General features: G+C 42.5%; 1 protein-coding gene across 2 annotated transcripts in view; it reads left to right on the top strand.

Annotated features, from left to right (window-relative positions):
- Window positions 1-20837, top strand: part of U2AF1L4 (U2 small nuclear RNA auxiliary factor 1 like 4) — a 1084344-nt gene that overhangs the window by 897890 nt on the left and 165617 nt on the right. For both annotated transcript variants that reach the window (XM_044080426.1, XM_044080425.1), the window contains exon 6: window positions 2028-2161. In XM_044080426.1, coding sequence (XP_043936361.1) covers window positions 2028-2161 — 134 coding nt within the window. The remainder of the gene's footprint in view (window positions 1-2027; window positions 2162-20837) is intronic.

Genomic DNA, 20837 nt, shown 5'->3' with positions numbered 1-20837 from the left:
AGAAGTTTAAAGGAATGTTGTTTGTTGCATTAAATTGGTATAATAACCTGGGTATGATGCTCATTTTTGTAATTGCTACTTCAGATAAAATGGGGAATTTCATTTTCTTCCACCTGTCTATATCGTTTTCGATGTTTGTCCATGATTTGGCAAGATTATTTTGTAGGGAGTTGTTATGGTCAGAAATTATCCCTAGGTACTTAAAAGTATATTTCAACTTAATTTCGGTTATAGGAAAGAGGGGCTCTTTATGATTGCTTGGGTTAATTGGAAAAATAAGAGATTTTGAAGGGTTAATTTCATAATTGGAAGTTTTCGAGAAGGTTTCAGTAGTGTTTTGAATTTTTTTTAAGTCAGCATTCGGTAACTGGAAATATATGATGTCATCAGCAAAGGCTGAAAATACCAGATTTGTCTCAAAAATATTGGGAATGTGGTGAAACGTCTTTTGTGTTAAGTATATAAATAGGGGTTTGATATATATGTCAGAGGTAGGGTGAGAGGGTAGCCCTATCTTGTTCCATTATTTAATTTTATTTTAGAAGAACATAGTTTATTAATATACAGAGTGGTAAAAGAGGAATTATATAAGATTTTGATTGTATTTATAAAATTAGTTGGAAAGTTAAATTGCTTTAGAGTCAGCAAGAATTCATGATTGACTCTTTCAAAGGCTTTTGTGGCATCGAGTGCCATAAGGTAGAAGGGAAATGTATGGTTTGCAGAAAGTTGGATGGCAGCATCTAAAGTGAGTGTGTTGTCCTGGGTTTGTGTACCCTTTATGAAGCCTGATTGCTGTGGAGAAATGATTGTGTGGAGGACTTTGTCTATTTGCTAGAGCCATAGTCATGATTTTAATTTCTGTGTTAATAAGCAAAATTGGTCTGCAGTTAGATGGGTTAGATTTGTCCGTATTTGGTTTGTGAATAAAGATAGTTTTAGAATTGTTTAGGTATAGGTCCCTAAATCCAAATTTACAAATATATTCGAAGATTTTAAGAAGAATAGGAGATATTTTAGAAGCAAATTTTTTATAAAAATTAGAAGTGAAGCCATCTGGACCTGGGGCTTTGTTGTTTTTTAGACTTTTAATTGCCTCCATAATTTCTTCTGTTCTTAAAGGAACTTCCAGGAATTCAGTTTGGTGTTTTTCAATTTGTTGAAATGAGATACTGGAGAAAAAATCATTATAGGGCTCTGGGTGTATTGCATCCTGTGGAACATATAGATTATTGTATTTTTTTTGGAAAATGGTCAGAATATCTTGCTTATTCGTATGTAGTTCGTTATATTTAATTTGTAGAATCCTAGGGGGTTTTGATGAATGAAAACCTGACATTTTGTGATTACTGTAAAAGCATAATTTGCTAGAATTGTACATTAGTAGAATGCTCTGCCTGGGGCCATTGACAGTGCTGAAAACGTTTGTCATAGACTGTTGTGAACCTGCACTTATGAGAGGTTTTCTTTCACAATTTTTCAGGGTTTTTTTGCTTGTATTCTAACGGTGCTATTTTAGAAACCATTTTATGAATCTAGTATCTGAAGTTTTTTTTTTTTTTTCATTTAGCTGTGAATTTATCATGCTAAAGCTGTACAGTAACCATACTGCATATGTTTAAGCTAGTGACTGCATTGGCATTTTTCAGTATTTTGCGTTGTTTTGTAATACAGACTGTATTTCCTTCGCACTTAACGCAAGGTATAACTTTCCAGATGATGATTTTTTGTTGCAGTTTTTCTTAGCTTAAGCATATGCTACTGTTTGTTCATCCATGATGTAAAATTGGTTAAGGAGCCTTAGACTTGTGATGAAAATCTTGCTTATTCAGTAACTGTTCACAGATTATATTATTTGTGATGACCGTTCTCTTCATGCTATTTACTTAGATTCTTAGCCATTTGCTGTTAGTTTTTGAAGTTTGGTAGCAGTATAGCACTTGCAGTTTGAGCCAAAGACAATGTGGCAAAGGAATTTCACATTTCTTGGACTTCTAGCTTAATCAGTGTTGTTTTTTTTTTTTCAGTTTCGTTATGAAGAAGATGCAGAGAGAGCAGTGAATGACTTAAATAACCGTTGGTTTAACAAACAGCCAATTGTCGCTGAGCTGTCCCCTGTGACTGACTTCAGAGAGTCATGCTGTAGGCAGTATGAGATGGGGTAAGTATTTCTTCAGCTGATAATGAAGCACTTGACCAGTGGACAAAGGTTATTTTTTTGGGACTTTTTGATTGTTACTATAGCTTTATTTTATTCTCTTCACAAGTCAGTGTTCACCATTGTTTACTGGAAACCCTTGCTCCCATAAGTGTATACATGCAGTGGTACCTTGCATTAACTGTATTAAGTGGGCTGTTTCCCTTTACTGGTTGTGCCCCCACCACCACACGTGCACACTTGCACATTTCTGATTTTGGTCTTTGCTGTTGCCAGTAGAAGTTCTGTTTTCACATGTAGTTTGGTCTTGACTGCTTCTGAATTAGGGTGGAACATAGTAGGACAGCACTTACCTTGGGAACCCCAGGAGTCCCTTTGAAAACTTGACAGATGGACCCAGAGTTCATCCTGATATTTTACTTTGCAAGACTTCTTGGGGCCTATACTTGGAGGTAGGTCTATGTTGGACCATTTCTTAGGTCCCGCCTTATTTAATATTGCTAATCTTTACTCTAGACAGCAAAACCGTCATTAGCAAACAATGCAAATAATTCCAATATGATATTGGCATCGTCATTTTTGACGTAATGTTAAATTGGTTAAAATAAACATCATAAGAACTAAGCTTTTAGAGAATTTAAGTGCTGTGCATTATAATGTTTTGGATGTGCAGGCTTACCTTGGGTCTGACTTGTTCCACCTGTAGCTCAGATTTGTCACATGAGAGAGGGAATTCCAGAGGGGAAGACCATAGTAGGAGAGGTAATTTCTCCTTGAGTGCTACATATGAAGCTGTCTTCTGGAACTGCTTCTGACTGAGCGACTTGATTTAAACTGCAGAGGTACCAGCATGTCACTGTAAGAAGGACCCAAGTCATGTAGGGCTGCATCTGCTTGATTGTAAATCTGTCTCAGTCATGGGCAGCAGTCCTGAGAGTCATTCATTGACAGTTTTGTATACAAAAGAGAGTTTTCTCTCCCAGGTGGTAACCCAGATGAACTGGTTGGTATTGGTCTAGTTGTCATTGTGACCTTTGCCAGTTTTTGTGGTGGTAGCATGAGACATTTGAGCATTTATTTGACTAGGAACTAGTCACAGATGAGTGATTTCATTCATACGAAATTGGTGACTTTGGTTGCTGGCCCAGTTCTAGTCTCTCCTTCCATGCGGCCCTAGTTTGGCTCACTTCTCCTTTTGCGTCATCTCTAGCATTGCTTAGCTTCCGTAGTGTAGTCAAGAGGCTCTAGACTTTCTTTCCATTTGGTTGCTAGGGGATCCGTGTGTGTGTGTGTGTATATGTACGTACGTATGGGGGTTGGGTGGACTAAGTTTTGGCGCTCTTAATTCCACAGTTTCTCTTGGGGCAAAATCTCTTAATGTTTGTGGCACACAAGTTCTTCTTTATAACTGTGACTTGGTCTAAGATGTGGTGTGAGTCTTTGCCAGATTCCTGTGTCAACTGGGGCAAAATCTCTTAATGTTTGTGGCACACAAGTTCTTCTTTATAACTGTGACTTGGTCTAAGATGTGGGGTGAGTCTTTGCCAGATTCCTGTGGAAACCATTCCCAGGAGCCAACCTTTGTTGATGCACTTCAAAAGGCACTGTAACTCTCCTGTTGCCTCCAGGAGAGAGAATGTTTTAAGATACTTTATTTTTCTACTATTTAAGATCTTGTCAAAATATCGAGAGACTGACTACTTTATATTCTCAGCCAGCATCCAGTAGCCGTTGGCAAGTACACTGCTTTCCCATGTGGTAGGGCTGGTGCAAATATGTAGCTGTCTTCTATATTGAAACTTTGGGTACTCAGCTGTGCTCTGTCCAGGTTCTAGTCCTACCTGGTGATGGTGGCCTTGGCTTTTTTGGAGACCTGGCATGCATCTTATGACCAGATAGAATGTCATCACCTTCACTTATTGCTGTGTATTTTGCTGCAGTCACACTTTGTATGCTGATTGGTTTGCACAGGATACCTTTGTAAGGGCAGCAGGCTTTGCTAATTTGCAGTGAATGGTATGGCTATGATCACCTCCCTTACGGAAATTTGTGCTGCCTGCTTGGATTTTAAGTCATAGGCATCAGTCTCTCCTTCCTAGATGCCTTCGATAACAGAACCCCTCATTGCGGTCAGGGTTGAGGGTGAAATGGATCTCTAATGACTGAGTTTGCACCTTATAAAAAGGTTGAAGACAGCCTGCACCTACTCCAGGTGCAAGGTCTGATGCGCCTTACTTGTCCTTTCTACTTGACTGGGCAGATTCTCTTAAGCTTCTTTGATCGGTTCTTTCTTTCATGATCATATGGGGTGGGGGTGTTCTTTGATTTTCCTTGGAACTAACGCCTCCAAGACTCTGCAGAAGGTGTAGCAACTCTTCTCTTTGCCCCTTCTGCTGCTATTCCAATTCATTCACATTGGGAGCTCCAGTGCATAGGTTCGTAGGTGTTTACTAGACTAATGACCAAAAGGGCCTTTTTAAGCCTAGCCATGCATCCCAAATCTGACAAGATGCCTGTCTATTCCTGTGTTGCAGCATTCTGCATATGGGTTTACCCTTCTAGTCTCGTATATGTATGACCAGTATCCAAAAGCTTTAATTTTCCCTAGATGCGCAAGATGACCGCTCTAGGTGAGAGTATGTGGGCCACAAAAGTGACGGCATGCACCAGCCCTCAGAACTTTCCAGCCTCCAGTCGTATGCCAGTTCTTGCTTTGCTGAAGACCGATTCAAGTTTCAAGCCAAGTACCCCGTTGGGGACCTTTTCAGTTCTTCCTTTTGTATTTACTGCCTTTTCATGTCATCCAGAAAGGGTAACTGTCATTGTGGCCGTCAGATCCTTCATAAAGACACCTACGGTGTTTGTTCTGTCTCAGGCGGTCACACGATTATAAGGCCTGCCCTATTTGCCAGGCGTTCTTTCTAAAAATGTTGCACAGTCTGCATGTGCTCAATTTGTACTTGGAGAACCAACGTCTGAAACTTGTTTTGTGTGTGGAGGGCTCATCGGATATCACCTCTGAACCGCCAGAAAAGGCGTCCAGATCTTTACGGCCTGTAAAGCTCCTGAGCCTCTTCCGGACAATCCACAGCCTATGGCCGACATCGGCCTGGACTTAGGATCTGGACCCGAATCCACTGCACTCTGTCACGGGTACCTCTTAGGAAGCTGTACTATATTGGTGAGCGAGAGCACGTCTGTAGAGACTATTCTGGCAACCGTTTCGGATGCCTGGGGGCGGCAGCGTGTTCAGGGCAACCTTCCAATTCCCTGCCTCAGACTTTGATGTCTGCTCCTAAACAGATGCCCGTTGGAACTCTCAAGAGGAGAGAGAAAAGAAAACACTGCATCTCTCAATCCGGACACTCAACCTCCTGCTCCTCGGAGAGCAGACAGATTGTACAAAGTCCTAGATTCAGCTAAGCACTTGATTAAGTGCCCTCCAGCAGATCCAGCTACCATTTCTGTCTCCACAGACAAAGCTCCCAAACTCTTGCCTACCACCACCATCCTTCCTACTGACAAAGACCACAAAATTATGGAATGGATAGGCAAAAAGATTTGCACCTCTTCCACTTAGAGCTACTAATTACCAGACTCATATGGCAAAGTACACCCTGTCTCTTGTAGACTCTGCCACCAAACTGTTGGCAGACATTCCAGACTCTTCAGCCAAGTCAGCTGTGTCTTCTTTTACTGGCCCTTATGTCCTAAGTCACTAGGCATTCTATTAAATGTAGCTACAATGCTGCAGAATCCTCAGCAAGGTCAACAGCTTCAGCTTCTGCACTTCGCAGATACTCCTGGCTACGCTTGCAACCTCTGCCAGATGATTTTAGGGCTAAGCTCAATGATGCACCACTTGACAGTGCTGCCTTATTCGACTCAAAAGTAGCAGATCTTTTCAAATCCCTGCAACAAAAAGGAAGAGAGATGCAGGATCTTAAACATCTGCTAGTTTCTCTTGTACCTAAATTCTACAGGAACTATCCTACAAAAACGCAGTTTATCAGGAAACACTCCAGTCCTGCTCCTCAGTCTAGACAGAGACAAGAAATAAAAATCCTTCAGCTAGAGCACCTTCCTTCTCTGGTGAAAGGACTCCCTTTCAGGACAGGGCAGGTAGTGTCTGACTACCTGTCACTCCTGCCTCCCCTACCAGCTACCTCCATCCCACTGTCTGCTCGCCTTTCCCACTGCCTTCCTCTTTGGAGACAGATCACTTTAGACAAGTGGTTCCTCTCCATCCTCCAAGAAGGTTACTTCCTGTCTTGGGTAACCTCCCCAGTAAGTCTAAGCAAGCCACGGCCTTCTGCTCACCAACTGCCCCTCCTGGTACCTGTACTACAGTCCCATTTAAACCAGGGCACTATAGAAAGAATCCCTCCCTCCCAATTCGGAAAAGGGTTCTACTCAAGCATTTTCCTAGTTCCCAGAAAAAAAGGGCTATGGAGACCCATCTTAGACCTTTCAAGGCTCAATCCTTTCTTAAAGGTGACAACTTTCAAAATGCTGACCCTGCCAACTCTATTTCCACACATAGGAAATAGTTAAGATGTTCATCGTGTTACACTGCTGCAATCATTACACTTGGTTTATCCTGCCGTCAGGCGGTTCACCAGTCGGCCCGCATTCCAAAGTCTTGGTCCAGCGTCGGTTGCTGTCGCCTCCTCCCTGACGTCAGTGCAAGATGCAGCCTACGCCATTTTCTTCAGTCTTTCTTGCTGTGCGGTGCCCGAAGCAAAAGCAGTTCGCAAGTGCCGGTCGGCAGTCTCCTGAGATTTTCATTCCAAATCCAGAACCGATGTCTTCTACAAAGCTAAGTACCCTGTTGGGGAAACTTTTTCTTGTCTCAGACCGATGTCAGTAAAAGTTAATAACTGTATTTCTTGTGGGAAGCAAATACCTCATAAGGATTTCCATTCCTATTGTATCCCATGCCTAGGCCCAGACCACGACGTCACTGGTTGTCAGTTTTGTGCAAGGTTTAACAAGCACACTATTAAACGTCTGTTTTCTTTTGCCCGACATTATTTTGGTAGAAAATTCAATTATACCATGCCGTCGGAACTTCCAACGACCGGAATACACAAAAAGCGCAAAGACAAGGATAGGCATCTGAGGCCCAAAACTGATGGCGAAGCCTCTTCTAGGCCAGTCCCCGGTTCTCCGGTTTTCAGCTAGGTGCCTTTGCAGCCCCTGACGACCGCTTCTGTAGAACCACAGGCCGCCTCTGACTCCCACGTGGATATGGCTGGGCCTTCGGACGCACAAGTTATTCACCTTACTGAGACTAACCTTTCAGAGGGATCTGGAGTAGCTGAGCAACCCACAGCTTCAGAGGGCATCTTCAGACCTACTCAGTTAAGCATTAAACCCTCAGCTAAGTCTAAGCCTCCTTTAAAATCAAAGAAACAAATACAGCGTTCTCCAGGACAGGACTCCATGCCTAAGAAACAAATGCTCAAAACGGCCGAAGACCTAATCACTCTGATCAGGGGGTCCCATCCCCCTCCTGATAAAAGGCCTAGACAGGATACAGACTATGACTCATCCGACCAGGTGTCCATCTCTTCTGATTCATCCTCCTACCTAGGATACTCTTTACCCCCTTATGAGGATTCCGATGCTGAGGAATCAATTCCATCAGCCTCACCGCCTGAGGACTACTCCTTTGGAGAAACCCTACATACCATGAGGGAGTATTTCCACTCAGAATCCAAGAAAAGGCTCAGAAACTTCCTTTTATTACCTCAACACAGACCCCTTGCTATTCCGCCAGTGTTAGATATTGTGGATGATGTGTATAAATCCTGATTCTTTACCCTCCAGCCCCTGTTAAACCTGACAGATACTAGAGTCCCTGACTCGCATAAATTTCTGTGTAAAAGCCCTGTAGCTGACCCTGAAATAAGTTAAGGCCTTATCAGCCAAGTATCCAGTTCCCTCTGACAGAGATTCCAGAGCATTAGACAGATGGGGAAAGAAAGTATATACGTCTGCAACTTTAGCAATGAGAGCCTTAAATTGCCAGTTTCACATGCTAAAATATCAGCAATTTTTACTGTCTCAGTTAAAACAAAAAAATGCTTCCAGAATCTGATCCTTATAATTTTAAAGAAATGCAGGATTTTTTGCATGCAGCTAAACAAGTGGGAAAGCATACTTTGCAATGTGGTTTTGATTCTCTAGAGGCCTCCTGCAGAGCAGCAGTTACAGGCTCTGTCATTAGAAGACATGCTTGGTTAAAATAACATACGTTACCAGATCATGTTAAAGCAAAATTATTGGATGCACCTTTGCAGCAGGATGTGTTATTTGGAGTTAATATTTAATTTCCTTTAAGTGCGTTAAAATATCGTACACTTTTCGTCAGACAAATGCTCCAACTTCTTCAGAAACTTTGAACAACATCCATTGACCATTTTTATATAAAGTGGTCGTAATTAACATTCATTATTCAATTAACTTTTTAAAAACATATGTCATTAAAATAAAACACTAAAGGGCATCTTACCCTATAGATACAGTCATTTAATACAATTTAAACAACATATAATACCTTTTGAATTTATTAATAATATATGGTATGAAAAGTGTAAATTAAAAATATATAAATTTAAAACTATGTAACAAATATATATCAATATAACAATTATCTTTATCGAAGGTAGAAGTTGTATGTACACTAATGTGTATATAGAACAATGTATAAATATATATACACATACATGTTAGTTTATATATGTATACTCATACGTACTTGTAGCTACTAAGTAATCCATACCCTTTAAAACGCAGTTAATATAATGGAATGCACCTCAATTAACAGAAAAATTTTTATTATTTTATTTTATTATTATGTTTGGTCTTCTGGTGATAATACAATTTAAAATTTATTTATAAAATTTAATTTAATTATAAAATTCATGATAAAATTAATACTAATAACAAAAACCAATTATATAACTATTGATATTAAATATTATTGAAAATATTGTTAAAAATATCGTTAAAAATACAACGTGCACCCTAATATCTTTCATAATGTTTACCTTCCTAAATTTTTTAACCTAAGGATACACATAATTGAACTCGTTTCATTAATACCTGGAACATGGCAAGCATTAGTTCTTAGTTGGCACAACACTTCTTTCCTCTCCAGTTTCAAAGACTCATGTCCTCCCCTTTTATCATTTACTAACTGATCAATAACCCTGAATTTAATTTTTTATACAAAGGGGGTACCCTACGTATTTTATTCAGGAGGTTGTTAGTGAAGTTCAGTATAAAAGATTAATAGGTGATTATGTCCCAATTTTGAACAAAGAAAACATAGAAACTTGGAGTTGAATAAGAGTAACAAAGAATTGACTAACACTAGCGGCTTTATATGTACCTTTAGTATGGATTCTTACTTTATAGCAAACATTATCACGAAAAACTGGGAGTTTTTAATTAGTGATAAACATTGTAGAGATATACTCCCAGAAAGACCAAAAATTACATATAGGCGTGGAAATAATTTAAAAGAAATTTTGGAAGGCAATCGCCGGCCATTCACTAATAGAGAAGGTATGTATAAATGCAACATGTGTAACTTTTGCAAATACATTGACGAAGGTTATAACTTTAAAATAAGTAGTACGAAATATAGGTCCAACGGTAAATTTAATTGTGGGAGTAAACAAGTAGTATACCTAGCAAAATGTGCCAGCTGTCCAGCTTGCTATATCAGTAAGACCGATAGAAAGCTTAGTGATAGAATATATGAGCATATCTATAGTATTAACAGGAACAAGATGGAAAATGCTCTAGCTAGGCACACCAGTGAATTTACTGGGCACGTATTTAAATTCAGGGTTATTGATCAGTTAGTAAATGATAAAAGGGGAGGACATGAGTCTTTGAAACTGGAGAGGAAAGAACTGTTGTGGCAACTAAGAACTAATGCTTGCCATGTTCCAGGTATTAATGAAACAAGTTCAATTATGTGTATCCTTAGGTTAAAAAATTTAGAAAGGGAAACATTATGAATGATATTAGGGTGCACGTTGTATTTTTAATGATATTTTTAACAATATTTTTAACAATATTTTCAATAATATTTAATATTAATAGTTATATAATTGGTTTTTGTTATTAGTATTAATTTTATCATGAATTTTATAATTAAATTAAATTTTATAAATAAATTTTAAATTGTATTATCACCAGAAGACCAAACATAATAATAATAAAATAAAATAATAAAAATGTTTCTGTTAATTGAGGTGCATTCCATTATATTAACTGTGTTTTAAAGGGTATGGATTACTTAGTAGCTACAAGTACGTATGAGTATACATATATAAACTAATATGTATGTGTATATATATTTATACATTATTCTATATACACATATTAGTATACATACAACTTCTACCTTTGATAAAAATAATTGTTATATTGATATATATTTGTTACATAGTTTTAAATTTATATATTTTTAATTTACACTTTTCATACCATATATTATTAATACATTCAAAAGGTATTATATGTTGTTTAAATTGTATTAAATGACTGTATCTATAGGGTAAGATGCCCTTTAGTGTTTTATTTTAATGACATATGTTTTTAAAAAGTTAATTGAATAATGAATGTTAATTACGACCACTTTATATAAAAATGGTCAATGGATGTTAAAAGTTTCTGAAGAAGTTGGAGCATTTGTCTTTGACGAAAAGTGTACGATATTTTAACGCGCTTAAAGGAAATTAAATATTAAATAGAAATACGTGTGGAGAATTGGGATTCGTGTTTTACTTTTGGAGCAGGTTGTTTGTTTTTTCCTTGGTTTATTTGGAGTTAAGGCAGAAGAGGTATTAAAGAAAATGGAGGATAAAGCAAAATCTATGCAAACGGTGAAGGATTTCTTACAGGTTCGGCCTCGTAGATTTAGCAGAAACTGGCCAACTAAGAATTGGTCCTTTCCAATTACAGAAAGACCTCAAAGGAGAAGATACAGATGTCCAAGAGGTAGAGGTCAAACACAAGGACCTTACAGGCCTCGACAATGGGTTGCATCAGGCCAGAAAGAAGGGGAAGACAGGCCCCAGCCATATAAAAAACAGCTTCAATGACTTCCCACTACAGCTGCCAAACAAATCCCTCTTGGCAGCCCCCTTGGGAGGAAAACTGGCACTCTTCTACCACAATTGGCAAATGGGTTCTCAACATTGTATTTCAAGGTTACAGGTTACACTTTCGCACTCTGCCAAGGTTAAAAGGAATGCCAAATCTGCCACCAAATCAATGGGCAGAGGCTCAAAAACAAATTACAGCACTCATGGATATGAGAGCTATGCAAAAGGTACCATCACAGGAGCAAGGACAAGGATTTTACTCAAGACTCTTTCTAGTACCCAGAAAGGACAAAGCCTGGAGGCCCATTCTGGATCTTTCATCTCTAAACACTTACCTGGATGTTCCGAAATTCAAAATGTTGACACTACAGCAGCTTCTTCCCATGCTGGGCAAGAAAGCTTGGCTTTTGACTTTGGACCTCAAGGAGGCATACCTGCATGTCCCTATCAGACAAAACTGCAGAAGATACCTCAGATTCATAGCTGGTTCAAGGCACTACAATTCTCTGCACTGCCCTTTGGCTTATCTACTGCGCCCAGGGTCTTCACAAAGTGCCTGGCACCAGTAATTGCATTTTGCAGACAGAAAGGAATTCACATTTATCCGTAACTGGACGACTGCCTGATTCAAGCAGAGAGCAAGACATTCTTCTAAAGCATCTGGCGTTTGTAAAAAAGTTAAGTTGCCTGGGGTACACAGTAAAAAAGAAATCAAAACTAGTGCCCTCACAAGAGATTATATTCCTGGTGGCCAGCTTAAACACAACGGCTTGGATGGCTTATCTCACGCCAGACAAGCAAGGACAACTGACTCAGTACTTACAATTGATGGCAACAAAGACCCAACTCCCTGCAAGAAAAATTCTGCAGGCCTTGGGTTACATGCCATCCTGCATACTACTAATTCCATATGCCAGACTTCATATGAGGAAACTACAATGGTACCTAAAGATTGTATAGTCTCAACACTGTCAAAGTTTGGAAACGGTTATACCACTAATCCCTTGCCTTCAACAGGTGTTTCAGTGGTGGGCTCAAGCTTGCCACCTCAACAAGGGATAGCCTTTTACACAACCCACAGCCAGGCAAACACTGACAACAGATGCATTGGATTACGCCTGGGGAGCACACATGGCAGGCATATGTATTCAGGGCATGTGGCCCGCAGAACAAAGGCATCTTCACATCAATCAAAAAGAGATGCTAGCTGTACAAAATGCCCTTATAGCTTTCAAGGACCTGCTGCATCCAGGACAACTGCTGCTAAAGACAGACAGCACCACGGTTATGTGGTACATAAGCAAGGGGGCACTCGCTCCTTCCCCCTATGCAGACAAGCCATGACCTTGTGAAACACAGCTATAAACCTTCAAGTTCATCTGCAAGCACAATTCCTGCCAGGAGAGAAAAACACACTGGCAGACAACTTGAGCAGAAACATCATGGATCCCCACGAATAGGAATTGAATCCACAAATATTCAGAATGATAACACAGAAATGGTGGAGCCCGGGCATAGATCTGTTTGCATCCCCAATAAATTGCCAGCTACAAAAATTCTGCACAAGGACTTACCATCCACAAGCATGGAAAGTGGATGCCCTCTCATTCATCTGGAAGAACCTACAAGTATACGCTTTCCCACCACTACCTCTCCTGCCAAAGGTACTCTTAAAAGCCAGGCAAGAAGAGCCAAAGATGATCCGGATTGCACCAGACTTGCCACGCCAGCACTGATACCCAGTCTTAAGGAGCTTAGCACAAGAACCACCCTGGATTTTGCATGAAATCCCACATCTGTTGACTCTGCACAACAGTCAAATACTACACAGCAAGCTAAAGACCTTAAACCTAGCTGCATGGAAGATTCAATAGTCAAGCAAGCAATGCCTCTCTCCAAAGCTGTTATGGATGTCATTCTGGAGGCCAGAAGGCCTAGTACCAGGAAAGCCTATTCGGACAAATGGAAGAGATTCTGTGCCTGGAACCAAGCTCACAGCCTTGACCTTCTTGTCCCAAATATTCCTCATACACTACAATACTTAACTGAGATGCTAGACAAAGGCCTCTCCTTCTCATCCATCAAGATCCACGCCTCTGCCGTCTCTGCTCATTACAACAGGGATCCACCAATTTTCTCTAATCCTCTGTTAAAACAGTACCTCAGAGGGTCTAAAAACATAAGACTGCCCTGTAGAGCACCTACTCCAACTTGGGACCTCAACTTTGTTTTGGAAAAACTAAACTTTACCTCCTTTTGAGCCAGCTAACACAGCAGAGTTAAAATATATCTCTTGGAAACCTGTTCTGCTCCTGGCAATAACATCAGCATGAAGAGTTTCAGAATTATAGGCACTAATGGCAGTGGAACCTTTCCTCATTTTCCACCAGGACAGGGTGTCTTTAAGAACTAACCCTACGTTTATGCCAAAGGTGGTATCCAGTGTGGCTCTAAACCAAACTATTCACCTGCCAACTTTTTATCCTAAACCACAGAATAAAGGGGAGAGACTACTGCACTCTGCACATTCACAGGCAGTTATGCTTCTACTTGGACAAAACCAAAGCATGTTAAGTTGTCTATCTCGCCTTCATTCTTGCTGGATGGGTTCGGCCACTCTAAAAGCTCGAGAGTTGGTTCCACCAGCTCGAGGCTCCCCTTTTATCCCACAATGCTAGGCGGTAATACCCCAGATCTCATTTGCCGCTACAGCGATCGAGGTGTGTTGTTCCAACCGGCTTCAGGTTAGTTTATTAGAACAGTCTAAAAGTTAATTTAAACCCCTTTAAATTAGTTTTTACTCATAATTCCCTTAGTTAAGTAGTTTTTTATCCTTTCCTTCCTGTTTATCCACCCTTTTTACCACAAGAACTTAAGAGTTCTTTCCTTAGGCCTTCGGGCCCTTCCATCCCCTTTTAGTAGTGGAGTGTATGTGTTTTTTGTAGGGATCAAAAAAACTAAATTTATTAGTTTAATTTTTAGTGGATAGTGTAATCGGTGTGTTTGTGCTTGTGTGGTGATTACACATTATTTCTTAGAAATGTCTAAGGATTCAAAGGTCTCAGGCTTTAAGAAGTGTGACTCGTGCTGTCAGAAGATGTCTCTGACAGACGGTCACACTTCTTGCGTGTACTGCCTGGGACCTTTACACCTGCAGGACTCTTGTGCTGTATGCCATGGCTTCAGCCCTAGAGTCCTGCAGGAAAGGGTAAATAAGTTTATTTTACAAGGCTTATTGAAACCTGAGGGTCCCCCGACTCTATCTTCGGGCAAACCCTCCAAGCCTACTAGGTCGTCAGCTCCAGCTTCTGAGTCGACACCTAGGGCTTCGAAGTCTGCTACAACATTGGCTCCGGCTGGAGCCGATGAGACTCAAACACTTATTTCTTCGGTTCCCTCGGCTCCGGCCAGAGCCGAGATATTGGAAATCACTGAGTCGGCTCCGATAAGATTATCGGAACCGACAACTAGGAAAAGGTCTAGGTCACCGTCTCTTGGCTCCGTTCATTCGGCTCCAGCATCTCCCTTGCTGTCTGAACGGAGCCATAGATCTCACTCCTCTAGGTCGTCGAGACTTTCGGACCATGACCTTCAGAGGGTAGTGAGTCGACTTCTTAAGTCCGAGGCACTGGCCCAAATGCTTCAGAGCCCGACTCATCAGTTGATGCTTAATCCTATTTCTCAAAATGTTCCTCCTCTGACTCCCCGGGGCATTTCGGACCCAAGACTGTGGCAGCGTCGGAGCCGATACACTTGTCTTCAGCGCCGTCGTCTGCTCTGATTTCTTCATTGGAGAAATCTCGGCGCCGGACTTCCCTAGTCTGCTCCGAGGGGGTGAGTGGCATCGGACCCTTGTCCGACCCCGCTCTCCCTCTCGGTGCTTCGGCGTTGGTGAGTTCGGCTCCGACATCGGCCTCGGAGCCATCACTGTCGGTGCCGAGGGAGGTTTTCAGCTTTTCGGAGCGGAGACCTCTGGCTCTGCCTGACGGGGGTGCTTTCGAGGTCATGCGGAGTGTGTTGGAACCTGGTTCAACTCCACAGTCGGCTCCGTCCGCCCCTCCCTCCTCGGTGCCTCAGGTAATTTCTACTCGCTCCCTCATCCCAGACCGCAGAGAGCCAGCTCCTCAAGAATCCCCAGTTGGGATCTCATCCTCTTCCGAGGCCTCTCCTGAATTGGCAGGAGAGCCCCCTAGGAAGAGAAAAGTGCAAGAGGAAGCACATAGACTCACCTGAGTCTGTCACCTCTGACACGGATTTAGAGGATTCTGAAGGTTCCCCCCCTTCCCCCTCTGAAGATGTCTCCTTTGCAGACATCCTGGAGATCTTAAAACAGAGGGGGAACTGGCCAGCCCTCAACCCTTCGGAGGATGAATCTGTGTATCTTGAGTCGTTCGGTTCTCGCCCTTCCACCTCCTGGGTGCCCCCCCCCCTTTGACCCCCTCATGCAGGTGGTAGCCAAAAAGGCCTGGACGGCTCCTGACTCTGGACCCCATCCCCAGGAGACCTTCAAAGTTTATTACCGCCCCAGCGGACAAACAATTTTTGACTAAAGGAGTTTCTGTGGATGCTATGGTGGTAGCTGCTGCCACCAAGAAGGAACTAGCTGATCCTTCAGTGCCTGTCCATCCCCCTAACAAGGAATCTAGGTCTATGGACAGGTACGGGAAGCGGATGTTCTCGTCAGCGACCTTTTCGATGCGTTCGCTGAACTACCTCTGTCATTTCACTCGTCTTCAAAGAGACTTGATCAAGGAAGCGAGTGAGATGTTAAAGGATCCAACAGCTGCGGGTTTTCAGGATAAGATGAACGCTCAGCTGGCTACCCTCAATTCGATAGCTAACTCCTCCATGCGCCTTCTTTCATATGCGGCTGATGGAGCGAGCAGAGCCGCAGGTACAGGTGTGGCCTTACGCCGGCATGCCTGGATGCGGCTATGCAGTGTTGCGGACCATTTCAAGACGTCTTTCACTAACTCCCCGTTTGATGGATCGTCTCTTTTTGGTCCTCAAGTGAAAGAAACCCTGACAAGGTGCGAGACTGATGGCAAAACTCTGCCGTCGGAGTCCGTTTTTCTACTCCTTCTAGGCCTTACCCCAAGGGCCAGAAAAGTGGAAAGATGTAGTTCCGCAAGCAGTCTCAAGGGGCTTTGCCTGACGCACAGAGTCGGTTCCCCTCTAGAGGCAGGGGGGGGAACAATAATGGTAGACGCCGCCCTAGAGGCAGGGGGGGTCCGCAGAACCAGGGCAATCGAGAAACCTTTTCTGATAAGCCCTTTCAACATCCCTGAGGTGTTGCCCGACTGTCCACCTTCGGAGGCAGTCGGGGGAAGATTATCACTGTACCCAGAAGCCTGGCGATCTCTAACTCAAGACAAGTGGGTACAGTCCATCATTTCCGAAGGCTATTCCATTCTGTTCTTTCACATTCCAAATCAATCAAAAAAGTCCCTTCCAGATGTTCCACCCGCTCAAAGGGAGCAAGCAGCGTTAGAAATATCAAAGTTGCTTGCAAAAAGAGCCATTCAGCCAGTTCCAGCAGACCAGCAAGGATCCGGAATCTACTCCAAATTCTTTTTGGTTCCAAAGAAAACAGGGGACTGGAGGCCCATTTTGGATCTCAGCAACTTGAACAAGTCTGTCAAGAAAACAAGATTTCGGATGGTCACGTTGCAGTCCATCCTACCCCTATTGGGGAAGGAAAACTGGATGTGCTCTATAGACCTCCAGGATGCGTACTATCATATAAAAATGAACAGACGCTCCAGGAGATTTCTCCGCTTCAGGTTGGGAACCAGTCACTTTCAATTCAGAGCCCTGCCCTTTGGACTCACCACAGCCCCCCGGGTGTTTACCAAATGCATGGCAGTGGTCGCCTCTCACCTGAGACGTCAAGGATTCCAGGTGTTTCCATACTTAGACGACTGGCTCCTTACAGCTCCCACCAAGCATCTTCTACTACTTGCCAGAGACTACACTTTTCGCATATTTCGAAAGCTAGGTATCTCAATAAATTGCGAAAAGTCTGTTTTGTCGCCTTGTCGTGCTATTACCTTCATAGGCGCAAATCTAGACACAGTCAGCATGTCAGCCAGACTCACAGACCAAAGGATAGCAGACATACACAAACTAGTCTCTCTTCCTTTCCACAGCAACAAAATCAAAGCCAGATTGGTCCTGAAGGTACTGGGGATAATGGCAGCTGCTATCCCTCTTCTTCTATTAGCCAGATTTCACATGAGAATCTTACAATGGATGCTCTTCACACAATGGTCATACCAACAACTTCCGATGTCTCACACCATTGTGATAACACAAGCATGCAGTAATCACCTTCTTTGGTGGATTACATCCCCTCAGCTCTTCTTAGGAAGACCCTTTGTCCCTCCCCCTCTGGTTGCTACTCTGACAACGGACGCCTCCCTGATCGGGTGGGGGGGGGCATTATCAGGCAGGACGGTCCAGGGCATATGGCAACCTTACGAACGTCACTTGCATATAAATGTTCTAGAGATGAGAGCAGTGCTTTTAGCGTTGCAGGCCCTTCAAGACTCTCTTCCGATGGGAACGATAGCAATTCAGATGGACAACATGTCTGTAGTGTGGTATATCAACAAACAAGGTGGAACCAGATCCTACCCCCTATGTCGAGAGGCACTCAGACTGTGGCAATGGGCGATTTCTTCTCAGCAGTTTCTGATAGCAACGCACATCCTCGGGAAGTCCAGTGTCATTGCGGACAAATTGAGCAGAGCTATTCTCATGCCTCACGAGTGGTCTCTGAAAAATTCAGTGTTGGAAAAAGTTTTTCTGAAGTGGGGCCAGCCTTGCTGCGACCTTTTTGCTACTCCCCAAAACAGCAAGTGCGAAAATTATTTCACCCTCTTTCCTCAACCAGGCCATCCCAGCAGAGACGCTCTAGTCCAAGATTGGCCCCGGGGACTTCTGTATGCCTTTCCTCCCTTCCCACTAATTTCTCAATTGATACAGAAAGCCATCGCTCAGAAAGCTTCCTTGATCCTCATTGCTCCTTACTGGCCTCGACAGGTTTGGTTCCCTTTTCTACACCGTTTTCTGTTGGAGCAACCCTGGCATCTGGACCCAGTTCCAGATCTTTTGACCCATCAGTCGGGTCAGTTACATCGCCCTCCCTCTCTGAACCTCACTGCTTGGTTCCTCCAATTCCAACCCTAGCCAGGCTTCCTCTAATATCTCACTCAGTTCGAGATATTTTAATAGCTTCCCATAAATCTTCCACTTGGAAGATTTATCTTAGTAAGTGGAAACGTTTCTCCTATTGGGCACAAGGAAGGGACATAGATCCTTTCACTGCTTCCATTCAATCGGTCCTTGATTTCTTAGCCAAACTTTTCCACGCAGGTTCGTCTCCTTCTACTCTTAAGGTTCAACTGGCAGCTATATCTAACTTTCATGTTGGAATCTCAGAGTCTGCCATCATGTCTCACAAACCTTGCAAAGCCTTTTTGAAGGGAGTTTTTCTTCTCAAGCCTCCTATTAGGAATCCTCCTCCTTGGAACCTTAACTTGGTTCTCACATCTTTGATTCTTCCCCCTTTTGAACCTGCAGCTTCGTGTTCAATGAAATTGCTATCCTGGAAAAAACTCTTTTTGGTAGCCATTACTTCGGCTAAAAGAGTATCTGAACTTCATGCACTCTGTAGTCGATCCCCTTACCTTTTGTTTCATAAGGATAGGGTATCCTTACGTACCAACCCATCCTTCTTACCCAAAGTAGCCTCTCCAGCAAACCTAAATCAAAACATTGACCTTCATGTGTTTTTTCCTAACTATTCCAACAGGTCTGAACAAAAATTACATTGGCTAGATGTTCGTCGACAATTAAGGTATTACTTAGACAGGACCAAACAGATCAGAAAGGCTGACCAACTGTTTGTTTCTTATGCAGAAGGCAGAAAGGGCCTTCCAGTTTCGAAAGTATCACTCTCCAGATGGCTTACATCCTTGATTTCTTTTGTGTATGAGATTAGGCATCAAAAGTTACCAAACAAACCTAAGGCTCATTCAACTAGAGCTTTGGCTACTTCTATAGCTTTCCAAGACAGGCTGCCTATTGATACGATTTGTGCGGCAGCTACATGGGCTACTCCTCATACTTTCATTTCTCATTATAAGTTGGACTTAGCTTCTAGACACAGAGCTAACTTTGGTTCCACTGTACTCAAGAGTCTGTTCCGATAGGCCACCCGGGACAAGGTGCTAGGGACGCGGTCCCATCCAGCAAGAATGAAGGCGAGATAGACAACTTAACGTATAGACGTTATGTTCCCTCTCCTTCTCCCCCTAACTCTAGTATACCACAACTTCCACTTAATTATTCCTATCTCTCTCTCTATTATTAGACATAAGTCTAATTTTGCTTCTCACGTATAATGTAGTAGTACTGTAACTAAGTAAAATATCTAATCTTATTTACCTGCTAAGTCTCATATTGTACTCTTGTGTCTATACATTCTGGAAGAAATTTAAAGCAAATGTTTTCTTTTTATGACATAATTCTGTATATTTTTTAACTTGTTAAGTAGTAGTTAGGAGTTTCTCCTCGGGCCTCCACTGAAAATGGACATGTATCCAGTTGGACTAGCCCGGTTAACAAATGTAAAATAAATAAAAATAAAATAAAAAAATGTACCTACCATAACGGTCCATGTTAGTTGTCTTCTCGCCTTCTTTCTTGCGTCCCACCCTCCTTCCCCCTAGCCTGGACAGACCTAGAGGAGTTTGATTGTGACCTTTTTTTCCCTACCACCTCTATTTGTATATATGTATATACTGTTTTATGTATATATTCCCTCATCAGGTTGTAGGTCAATAGAGGTGGGTTTTTTCCCCTTTCCAGTGTTTTCTGGATTTTTTTTCTCCTGGCTGGGCCTAGCTTACAAACGAGATCTGAGGTATTACCGCCTAGCATTGTGGGATAAAAGGGGAGCCTCGAGCCGGTGGAACCAACTCTCGAGCTTTTAGAGTGGCCGAGTCGGAGCCGAGGATCGGCTCCGAACCCATCCAGCAAGAATGAAGGCGAGAAGAAGACAACTAACATGGAACGTTATGGTAGGTACATAACTTCTATTTTTAGAAAATCTGAGCAATTATTGGTAGCATATGCTGCAGGAGCACAGGGAAAAGCCATTTCAAAATAGACTATTTCAAAATGGATAGGACTTTGTATACGATGTCCTTCAAGAATGCAACTGCAGTCATAACATGTGGGTTGTCCTGCCTCAGGCAGCCCTCGGTCGGCCGTCCTTCAAGAATGCAACTGCAGTCATAACATGTGGGTTGTCCTGCCTCAGGCAGCCCTCGGTCGGCCGGATTCCAAAGTCTGGGTCCGACGTCGGCTGATGTCGCATTTCTCTCTGACGTCAGAGCGGCTGGAGTACATAAGCATCAGCCGACGCCATTTTCTTCAGTCTTTCTTGCCGTGCGGTGCCCGAAGCAGAAGCAGTTCGCAAATGCCGGTCGGTCAGCTCCTGTATTCTACGATACCGAAGTCATCAAAAAAGCTAAGTACCCCGT

The sequence above is a fragment of the Protopterus annectens genome, chromosome 8.part0 (genome assembly GCF_019279795.1).
Source record: "Protopterus annectens isolate FY-2018-M chromosome 8.part0, PAN1.0, whole genome shotgun sequence".
Classification (NCBI taxonomy): Eukaryota; Metazoa; Chordata; order Ceratodontiformes; family Protopteridae; genus Protopterus; species Protopterus annectens.
This window is presented reverse-complemented; position numbering and strand designations above follow the sequence as displayed.